We start from the raw sequence: 10,706 nt of genomic DNA on the forward strand, positions 1-10,706 counted from the left end.
GTTTTGGCTCTTGGCTTTTATTCTGGGATGGGTCTGGTGCTGCCCCTCTCGCACTGGGGGTGCCCTCACCTTCCCCTCTCCTCCCCCCCAACCATGGGGTGCAATCCCCTCTACAATGGGTCAGAGGAACATTTTGGGGTGTCCAAGGAGGGGGTGTCAGTGCAGCCACACTCTCAAGTCCAGCCCAGCCAGAGGAAACTGGTTGTGCCATACAAGTAGTGGCATCTGCCTGCTGTGAAGATCAACGGGCTTGGCTTCTCCCAGTGGATTTGGCTGCTCCAGGAGCAGAGGAGGGAGCGAGGAGCCTGGGGCAGCTTTGTGCACCCACCCCTTGGGCCAGCACAAGGGATTTATTTCCAGGCTGGAATGTTTTTTCCCAAAAAACCCTGACCCCCAGCACGACGCAGGACTGGCAAAGCCTGGCTCCCACCGGAGCCCAGCGCAGGGGAAAGGCTCTGTCACCCAGCACGTGCTATTTAATATTTAATCCTGGCGCTAATTAAACTATGTACACCCGCGCCTGAATTCCAGAGCCCTTCTCGGGTCAGGCCCCGGGGCCGGGGACAATCCCGGGGTGGAGGGGACCCCGCCACGGTCCTGCCCCTGAGGCGACGGAGGCTGCTCAGGTGGGTTTTGGAGCTTAAAAATAAGAACGTGTCCTAAAAAAAGGAGGGAGGTGGGAGTTTGGCGGCGGTGGGAATGCCGGCTGGAGGCACTGTGGGCTCGGTGACGCTGAGACACCGAAGCGTTGGGGTTTGATCCTGGTTTGGCACCGAAGCATCGGGGTTTAATCCCGGTTTTGCTCCAAAGAATTGGGGTTTAATCCCGGTTTCACATGGAATCCTGGTTTGACACCAGAACATCTTGGGTTTAATTCTGGTTTGGCACCAGAATATCAGGGCTTAATCCCGGTTTTGCTCCTCTGTGATGTTCTGGGAGGCAGCAAATCTGCCTCTGCACCATGACCATGATTCCCTAGGGAATCTGAGGCACCACTATGCAGCCCACGGGAGACACCGGAGTGGAAAAAGGGAAAAGTGAGAGGATTTGGCACATGTGGGCTGCGCCTGGCAGCTCCTGGCACGTTTCAGGGGGGTGGCTGTGTCCTTTCCAGGCGGGGCAGGAGGTAGGGGCTGTTGTCCCCGCTCCCTCCCCATGTCACCGGCCAGTGCCTCTGGGCAGGAGGGATTTTCCAGAGGGATGACGACCCAAAATCACCGGGAGCTGGGTGAGGGTGGTGCTGCATAAATACCGCGGGGTTAAAGCACTCGAGGTCGCTTCTCCTCCAGCGGGGGGGATCAGGCAGTTCAAGTTTGGGCTGAAAAAGCCAGGAAGCTGCAAAATCCGAGAGGATGGGTTATGGGAGTGCCCAAGTGGTGGCTCTGAGGGGGTGGTGAGTGCTCAGGGTGCCATGGCCTGGTACTCACACGCTACAACACGCGGGAGTTGCTCCACTGTCGCTCCCGGCCACCCTTGGACCTCATCTCCTGGACAGCACCGGTCTGCAGAGAGGACTTGTCACCCACCTGTGCCACCCCCTTGCCCAGCCAGGAGACCCAGCACCTCAAAACCAACACCCATCAGCCAACCCTGAGAGCCAGCACCCCAAAATAACACCTGGCACCCAACTGTGAGACCCAGCACCTCAAAACCAACACCCATCAGCCAACCCTGAGAGCCAGCACCCCAAAACAACACCTGGCACCCAACTGTGAGACCCAGACCCATCAGCCATCCCTGAGAGCCAGCACCCCAAAACAACACCTGGCACCCAACTGTGAGACCCAGCACCTGAAAAGCAACACCCATCAGCCATCCCTGAGAGCCAGCACCCCAAAACAACACCTCTAAAGCAACACCCATCATCCAACTGTGGGATTCCACCACCCCAAAACCAACACCTACCACCCCAAAAACACCACCTGTCACCCAACCCAGGGACCCAACACCCCAACACCGAGCCTCAGCCCCCCACCCGAGCCCCCCCACCCCGCCCACAGCAGCGTGGGGGTACCATGGGCAGCCCCTCTCCCGCGGCCATGTCTCCGGAGCCGATGTGCGTCAGGTGGACGAAGTTCATGGGCTCCCCGATCATGGAGCGGTCGATCCGTCTCCTCCTCTTCTTCTGCAAGGTGATGAAGGCCGTCAGTCCCTGCTGACCCCACGCCCTTCCCCGAAATGGCTGCACTGGAGGTACTCACGGGCTGGGGCTTCTCCACAACGCAGCAGCCCAGCTTGTGCCAGAAGTCGCTCATGCTCGCGGTGGTGGCAGCCAGCGTCCCCCCGTGCTGGCACAGCTGCCGGGACCCCCGCGCAGGGTCACTCCATGGGCACACCTGGGGGCACCTGGTCGGGGTGGCGCAGCTGTGGAGAGGAGCAGCTGGCTGTGAGTGGGAAGGGAGGGTGGTGCTTTCAGGCCTCACCTCCCCAAATTAATGCCAAAGCAACTTTCCATCAACCAACAAAAGCCAGAGACCCCCCAGCAGACCCCTGGGGTCACACACAGACCACACAAGGGGACACCTGTCACCTCAAAGAGATCCCCAGGGATCGCACAGAGATGCACCAGGGACCCTGGGCATCACACAGAGACCCCCCCAGAGCTGTCCCCATGGCCAGGGCTGGATGGGGCCCCGAGCTTTGTCCCCCGCCCCGGGGCAGGACACAGCTGAAGGATGCTGCGGCAGGATGGGGGGGGGATGGAGGCAGCCATGGCAAATCCCAACTCCCTGAGCCAGGCAGCTATAAATATCCCGGCCTTTCCGAAAAGGGGCCGGAGGTTGAGCTCTTCCGCTCCAGCTTGAAGAGCAGGTGGGGGAGAAATAAACAGGAGCTGCTGGGATTTTACCCCAAACTCCCACGGTCCTGCCTGGGGTAGGCAAGGGGGTGTGGAAAGGGGGGTTCACCCCCAAAATTGGGGGCTTCCCCTTATGCCAAGGAGAGACGACTCCCTTGCCGCAAAAGCACCCGGCGGCACGCAGGGAACTCACCCGCCCACGCGGGGCCGTGGCCTGAGCACAGCCCTGGATCAGCCACGGGAGAGTCCCCACGGCCCAGCCGAGCCGCGGCACGGCCGATGGGTGCCGGACCCCAGCACACCGGCAAACAGGAAAAGTTCCTTCCTCTGCCCCTGCGCCGGCGACGCCGGATGGACCAAAGTCCGGCCCGCACTTCCTGCTCCTGGCAGGGAGGAGCGGGGCCGCGGGGGCAGCCCCCCAAAACCGGGGGGCTCCGAGCTCAGCCTCGGCACTGCCCCATCCACGGCCTCCTCAGGATCTGGCCCCAAGGACCCTATGGAATGACCCTACAACCGGGCATTCCCAATGGCATTGGGGCCCGTGGGGGTGGGTGCCCACTGTGCCGCTGCTCCCACTTGCCAGCCTGGCACAAGCAGAGGAGCCCCCCGTGCCCCCCGCCCGGTCTCCGTGCCCCAGCAGCCCCTTCCTCGAGCGCGGCCGCTGAGAACGGGCAGGTACTGACACGTCCCGGTTGGTGCACACCGGCTCCGTGCCCACGCCGTGCCCCGGCACCCCCCGGGCAAACCCGGCCTCTCCCTCCGGCTGCGGGGCAGAGGAGAGGGCTGCGTTTTCTTCCCAGCCTGATTTCCTTAGGAAACACGGCTGCCGGAGCCGGCCCCGCCGTAGCGCTGGGATCCGGCGGTGCAGCGGAAAGGCCTTGCTGGGGAGGTACCCCCGAAATTCAGCGCTGCAACCGCTCCCGGAGCTTCCGTGGGGAGCCCCGAGAGCGAGCTCAGCCTCGTACGAGCCACCAGTGAATCCCCGTGGAAACCTCCAGGGCTTCTCACGGCCACCATCCCCTGCCCGGACCCCTCCGGCCCCCAAATCCCCTCCGGCACCCGCCAGGGCCTCACGTCCTCGCTAAGGGCGACGGCGGGGCCGGCTCCGGCTGCTGCCCCGGCTCCGGGCGGTTCTTGTCGGGTCCCACGGGCTGCAGGCGCCCCGATCCCCCGCTCTGGGGGGCCCCCCGCACACCCTCAGCCCAACCCTGCGAGGAGCCGTGTCCGGGCTCAGCCCACCTTCGGTGGCCCCGGGCAGGGCGGCTTTGGGCCCGGCCCGTGCCGGCATAGGCAAAATGACTTCCCGGTTGGGAAACCACCGCTCGGCTCTGCGTCACCGGCGGGCTCCGGGCAGGGGGGGCCAGCACTGGGGGTCACCCACTCCAAGGGTACCCGCTGGGGTCTTCCGAAGTTCGGAAAGGAGGCCAGCGTGTGGGGACAGGGGTGGACCGGGTGAGAGTCCTGGGGTGCCCCGGCTGCGGGCCCGGGACCCCCGGGATGGGGCGGCAGAGGGGAGGTGAACCTCCTTGGCGTGGGACGGTCCCGGCTGCGACCCCCGGGGCAACGGCTGCTGACCTGGTGGGGACCCCCGGAGCTCCGTGGAGTTAGGGGATCCCAGCGGGGCTTGGGACCCCGGGGGCCCTGGTAGGGTTGGGAGATCCTGGTATGTTTGGTGGGAGACCTTGGGACCCCGGTGGTCCCGGTGGGGTTGGGGGGTCCCGGCAGCGCTGGGGATCCCGGGAGGACTCCCCGGTTGCACCAGCGGGCTGCAAGGGGGGTCGTCCCGCCGCCCCCCTGCCGTTCCGGTGCCGATCCCGGTGCGCTCTCCGCCTTCCTACGGCGGTTCCGGGGGCCCTTCCGCGGGGTTGCACCCCCCGGGGGGGGGCCGGTTCCCGTCCCGGTGGCGGCCCCATTACCTGTCCCGGCGCGGGAGCGGGTCCCGGTGCTGGTGTCCGGCTCGTAGCCCCAGGCGTGGCTCGGGAGTCCAGGTCCCGGTCCCGGTCTCAGTGTCAGGCTCGCAGCGGCCCCAAGCGTGGCCCGGGAGTGCAAGTCCCGATCCCTGTGCGAGTCCCGGTGCCGGTGCCCCGCTCGCAACCTCAGGCGTGGCTCGGGGTTCCTGGTCCCGGTGCGGGTCTCGGTGCCGGTGCCCCGCTCGCACCCCAGGCGTGGCCGGGAGGTGCCGGTGCGGATGGCGGTGCCGGTGCCGGTGCCCCGCTCGCAGCCCCAGGCGTGGCCCGGTGCGGACGCGGCGCAGCTCCCGCCGCCCGGCGCGGCTCGGCCCGGCCCGGCCCCGGCACAGCGCCCTCCCTGGGCACCGCCGGCACTGCGGGGCTGGGGGTCCCCGGAGTCCGGGTAGGGCTGGGGGGCTCTGGGTCCCGCTAGGAATTGGGGTCCCCAAAGTCCCCGCAGGGGGACTGAGAGCTGGAGATTCCCGGGGCCCCAGAAGGGCTGGGGGATCCCGGTAGGAATGGGAGTGCCCGGGGTCCTAGAAGGACTGGGGGTTCTTGGGGTCCTGTTAAGACTGGGGGTCCCCAGCTGGGGGTGGAGGGGCTTGGGATTTCCAGGAGCTGGTGTTTGGGGGAATCCCAGGGGATCAGGTAGGGCTGGGGGTGCCCGGCAAGACTGGGGGTCCCCAGCAAGTGCCGGTTACGCTCCCATTTGCCCTGGAGCCTTATGTCCGGTTTTCCCATGGATACACCAGAGCCCTTGTGGCACCCAAAGGTGTGGGAACCCCCGGACCACCCTGCAGCCGGTGTTGAGTGGTTTCACCATTTCCAGCTCGGTGCCCTTCCTCTTGCACAACATCTGGTGGGGTGTTGCCACCACCACAGTCCTGCCATTGCCACTGCCTTGGTCCTGCCACCACCGCCCTGGCACCACTGTCACCACCATGGTCCTGTCATTGCCACCACCACTGCCACGGTCCTGCCACAGCTGCTGACACAATCCCGTGGCTCCAGCCACTGGCCAAAGTGGACCGTGACCTCTGGGGTGTTCCCTCCTGCAGGTCCCCATCCCACCTGGAGGGTCCCACATAGGAGACGCCCCTGTGTGAGCCCCAGAGTGTCCCTTCCCGTGTCAGCCCCCAAATCCCAACCATCCCCACTGCTCCCACTCCAGAAATCCTGAACAAGGCAGCACTGTCCCCACTCAGTCGGGTCTCTGTCCCACGCCTGTCCCCAGCCATCGGGTGGCCCTGGCTGATAATACCCCAAGTGTTCGTGACCTCATTTCAGCTGAAGAGCCCGTTTTATTTTTTGGTGTTTGCGCCGCCAGAGGACATTGTCCCACTTGCAGCCCTCCCAAAATCGTAAAGCCCAGAGCGGTGCCCTCATTGCTATGTCCCCTTGGGGGTTCAGTCCCAGGTCCCTGCTCAGAGAAGGACATCACAGTCTTTGGGTTGTCATGTGTGAGCAGGTGACAGAGACCCTGAAGAGCAAGGAGACGGGTGACATGCAGCTCCCTATGAAGTCGCTCAGCCAAACTGCACCCCATGGCCTGGGGGACCCCCAAAAACACAGCAGCTCAACCCCTTGGAAGGATCAACATCCTCCAAAGGGCCCCCAGTTGGAATTTTCCCTGTGCCGGGTGCTGGAGGGGCCAAACTGAGACCAAGGGTCTATTTTGGAGCAGGGAACATGGGATCCTCTTTGCCCATGACAGTGCTGGGAGGAGGAGGAGGAGGAGGCAGAAATAGCCTGGCTGAAAGCCGAGCACTGGCAGAACTGCTTGGCACCATCAGAAATGAGCTGCACACAGTGAACAGGGAGGAAAAGGGAGGAAAAAAAAACCCCTAAAGCCCCAAAAGAATGTTGATCTCAGGCAAAGCCCAGGGAGAGGAAGGCGAGGGCTGCCCTCAGCCTCTCAGGTGTGAGGATCTGGCCCGTGCCCTCCAAAAAAGGGTGTTTGGGGTCTCAGTGGTGCTGGGGCAGGGAGATTCCCTGGTCTGAGGGGTTGCATGGGGTTTTCTTTGCTGCCCCTCTGACACAGCAGCAGCTGTGGGGGCAAGTGGGGTGTGAGGTGCCCCCACACTGGTTTGAAGCCCCCCCTCAGCCCTGGCAGTGATAGCAGTTTTTGGTGTCTCCCTCTATTTCTAGCTCCATGTCTGGCTTCAGCCACAAAGCTGGGATATTTTTGCCGCGTGGCCTCAGGACCAAACACCCTCAGCCTCAGATTAAAAAAAAAAAAAACAAACCAAACAATTTTTCAGGGTTTTTGAACTAAATTTCCCTGTGTTTGACCTGCACAGTGCCCTCCCAAGGTTTGGGGTTACCACAGCACCCCATCTCTTCACACGCAGGTAAAAGAAATATTCCCCACCTCCTTGCCGACTGAAAATTCCCCGTTATTCCCCCCCAAAAACACTGAAGCTGAAGGCTTCAGGAGCGAATTGGGAATTGCTGCAGGTTTCATACATCCTCATCTTGGGGGTCCAGCGCGCAGCATCCTCCACCCCGCGCCTCCGCCCCTGCCGTCCTCCCCCTCCCTGGCGCGGGTGGGAGCCGCTGACTCATCTGCCATCATCATCCTCCCCCCACGAGGAAGGGCAGTTCGAGGGGCTGCATTGCAGACCCAGCCGCGCCAGCAGACAGACAAAAGCGACGCTGCACCGCCCGCGGCTTCCCGGCACAAAGAGCCCGGCCGGCATCGAGCTCACCCATCCGTCCACCCTCCGCAGGTAAGGGATGCGAGCCGGGGAGGATGCACAGCCAGAGGATGCTTTTTGTTTTGGAAGAGGTTTGGGCGAAGGAGGGTGTTGGAGTTTCTTTTTGAGGTGGGAAATAAGCCACGGCCAGCGGGGATTAAGTGGATAAAAGTGGTTTTGCTTCCCTGAGATGAGCAGAGCACAGTGATCCTGTGGGAAATGCTCTTTTTTAGGGGTGACACGCGACACAAGAGGGTTTTTTCCCCCCATATTCATTCCCTTTTACTGGATATTTGGTTATTTTACTTGTCACTAAACTCTCTTTTCCCTTCTCTTGTCACTAAACTCCAATTTTTCACCTTTTGAGGCTTAAAAATCCAAGTCCGCAATACCCATCACCATTAATAATTCTCTGCTGTTGTGCAGCAAAAAACCCATGGATAGATCCCTAGGGATGGACCCCCAGGGATAAATTCCCAGGGAAGAGACTATTTTAAAGTCATGTGGCTCGGTTTACCCTGAGGGAGTGACACAGGAGCCTTTCATAGGCTCTGAGTGACATCCAGAACCTTAAATTTAGCAGCTGATCAGCCCTCATCGCACAGACAGGGCATGATCCAAAGTATGCCTGAATCATCCTCGAGAATTCTGATTTCCGAGATTTAAGACAGGGGAATCAGCAGGAAAATGAGGATGTTTTGGGTTAGTCTGGTATTTTCCCCACCTCCGATGCCAAACGAGGAGGTGAATGACATAATCCTGCCAGGGAGAAGCCAGGCAGTGACTCAGCTCCTGCCGCGGAAGGAGCCGATCCACGTCTTGTCCTGCTCTTTCCCAATTTTTTGGCGGATCGGGGTGGGGCTGCAGGGGGAATTCTGCAGCAGGGATGGATGGATGGCACGGCAGGGATGGGTGGGGTGTGGTGGGAATGCCGGGCGAGGCTTCTTCCAGCCCTTTCTAGAGGGTTCGGTCATGGGAGGGAGGGATGGGGTGGGATCAGGAGGAGGGGGCTGCACAGGGACCCCCCCCCCTCACTGCCCATTCCATAGGGATTCGGCACAGGGAAAGGGAGACACGTGCGTGCAGGTTGTGGAAAAAGAGTTCATCTGGATGCTGCTCCCCCACCTCTGCTCCCCAGTGCTGGCAGGATGGATTTCAGGAGGATAATCCCCACCCTGTCCTTCCCTGCCGTGCTGTTTGGGTGGGGAAACTGAGGCACAGGGTGACAAGTCCCTTGGGCCCCCTCCAAATTACGCTGCAGAGAAGGGCCGTGGCCAAGGCAGTGGATAAAACTCTGGCAGAGCTCAAGCCTGCGGTTAGACCCAGCCTAGAGTCAAACCTCCACGATCCCACCCTCTCCTACCCCATCAACTCCTTTTTGGGGATTATCCTATGCGATAGGGTCGACATGGCAACGCCTGAGATTTTTGGCCACTTTGGGGCAATTCCTGTGTCTTTGGTAGAGCTTTTCTCTTCCTCTTCTTTCCCCTCACCCCTTTCACAGCCTGAAAATGCTGGACACCATCAGCAGCCAGTACGACTCCTTCATCTACTGGAGGATGCCGATCCCACGGCTGGACGTGGCCGAGCTGGAGGGGCTGGGGCTCGGAGATATGGCCCTCTACAAGCCCAAGGGAGGCCTGGGCAAGCTCGGTGACCGGGACAGCCAGGACCTCTCCCAGGAAGAGGACAGTCTGCTGCAGTTCAACAGCTTTAACTTCTGGCGAGCTCCCATTGCCAGCATCAGCTCCGTAGATTTCGATTTAATTTGAAGCCCTTCCTGCCTCTCCTCACCCCGCCGCTCTCTCCCTTTCCGCCGGGCATGCCAGGATTTGGTTTTGTTGTCAGTTTGGAGGCTGTTGGGTTGGTTTGTTGGTGGTTTTCTTTTTGGTTTCTGGGCAGTTTTGCCATTGCTCATTCACTCAGCAGTTCACCGTGGCCTTGATGGTGATGGGCTCCCCGAAAATCTCCAACCCCTCTCCACCTTCTCCCCCTTTTCCTCTCTAGGAATCACAACGGTGCGAGTGGGGGGTAACAGTGCCAGGGGCAAAGATGATGGGAGGGGGCAGAAATAGCTCCCCTGATTGCCCCTCTCCGTTGCCAGAGGGTTGGGGAGGTGCCACCCCCCCTTGTCAAGCTGTCCCCGCCCTGTGTGACAATTTCTCAGCTCATTTCTCATGTGCTTTTTTAAGAAACTCATTTGTGCAAATGGGGCGCCGGAGGAGCAATGGGAATCGCCCTCGTTTTGCAGAAAGCATCGACTCTCTGCGCTCCCCTGGCCCAATTTCTCAAAAATCTGCTTCGTCCCTTAACCTTCCCCTCAGGAATGCAAGGTGGAAGAGGCAGGGATGTGCCCAAGATATCAGCACAAACCTATTTCTTGAGAAAAATAATCACTTTGAGCCTTGTGGTATGAACCCAAGCTGGAAAAATTATGTCCAGGAGGGTAAATAGACATGGAACTGCTCTGACCTTGCTTGGTGGGGTCAAGGCTGGGTGTTCATCTCCCCAAATTTGATTTTTTTTCATCCTTTTTTTATGCCCCACATGGTTTATTCGCGATGCAACTCCTGACCGGGACAGACACCAGGTACATTGTGGGGTCTGGAAGGCTGATGGGGCAGAGCTGAAAGATAAGAAGGAGAATTTAGTTTGATCTTACCCCCAAATGAAAATATTTCAAGTTTTCCACCCGCTTAATCAATCGCTTGAAAAACAACAACAAGCAATGCTGCATTCATTTGAGTGGAAGCCTTGAGTTTTCTCCGGGGAGATTTTCACCTGCTGAGGTTTATTTCTGAGCATCATCTCAAAATGGGGGGAAAAACCCAACCTGGAATAATTTTTGGCTTTTAAACAGGTTTCCCCACCCCCCCATCCCCAAGATTGTTTTCTGGGATTGGTTTGTCTTGTTGAATGTGCTTTTTTTTTGGGTTTGATTGGGGTGAAGTGATGTGGAGCATCCCAAAATCATCCTGAGAGCTGGGGGGTATGTGGCTGGGGGCAGGCTGAGGCAGTACTTAAAAAGTGCCAGAAATAGGCAAAAATTGGGAAAAATCTGCATTCTGCTATGAAAATGGGATGCAACTCTCCTGTAACCTCCAGAAATAATTAAGTTTGCTGATATTGAACCATCTGTGTAAAACCAGAGGTGAAAAATGTAAACTCTCCTCTGCAGAGCTGTTTGACTTCGTGTTCCCAGCTGGGAAAACCTGCAGAAGTATTTATTATGAAAGTTTAAATAAAATCAGTTAAAAACATACA

General features: G+C 59.8%; 2 protein-coding genes and 1 long non-coding RNA gene across 6 annotated transcripts; 2 read left to right on the forward strand and 1 right to left on the reverse strand.

Annotated features, from left to right (window-relative positions):
- Positions 1-454: 454 nt before the first annotated feature.
- On the reverse strand, positions 455-5,065 carry CDC42SE1 (CDC42 small effector 1). 4 transcript variants are annotated; one of them, XM_032093355.1, is made up of 5 exons: positions 4,714-5,065; positions 2,202-2,364; positions 2,015-2,125; positions 1,428-1,502; positions 455-1,335 (listed from the first exon to the last, which is right to left on the reverse strand). In XM_032093355.1, exons 2-4 carry the CDS (start codon positions 2,253-2,255, stop codon positions 1,431-1,433), a joined length of 237 nt encoding a protein of 78 aa, XP_031949246.1. In that variant the 5' UTR covers positions 2,256-2,364; positions 4,714-5,065; the 3' UTR covers positions 455-1,335; positions 1,428-1,430. The 4 variants fall into 4 exon arrangements, with proteins under 4 accessions (XP_031949246.1, XP_031949244.1, XP_031949247.1 ...); XM_032093353.1 differs by lacking the exon at positions 4,714-5,065 and adding an exon at positions 4,037-4,122; XM_032093356.1 differs by lacking the exon at positions 4,714-5,065 and adding an exon at positions 3,872-3,973.
- On the forward strand, positions 3,173-6,992 carry LOC116436333. Its single transcript, XR_004236978.1, has 2 exons — positions 3,173-3,472; positions 6,895-6,992. It is a non-coding gene; the product is annotated as an uncharacterized LOC116436333 (long non-coding RNA).
- Positions 6,993-7,268: 276 nt separating this feature from the next.
- On the forward strand, positions 7,269-10,706 carry MLLT11 (MLLT11 transcription factor 7 cofactor). Its single transcript, XM_032093360.1, has 2 exons — positions 7,269-7,475; positions 8,947-10,706. The coding sequence occupies exon 2, from the start codon at positions 8,954-8,956 to the stop codon at positions 9,212-9,214; it is 261 nt and encodes an 86-aa protein (XP_031949251.1). The 5' UTR covers positions 7,269-7,475; positions 8,947-8,953; the 3' UTR covers positions 9,215-10,706.

This window comes from Corvus moneduloides, chromosome 29 (genome assembly GCF_009650955.1).
Source record: "Corvus moneduloides isolate bCorMon1 chromosome 29, bCorMon1.pri, whole genome shotgun sequence".
Lineage (NCBI taxonomy): Eukaryota > Metazoa > Chordata > Aves > Passeriformes > Corvidae > Corvus > Corvus moneduloides.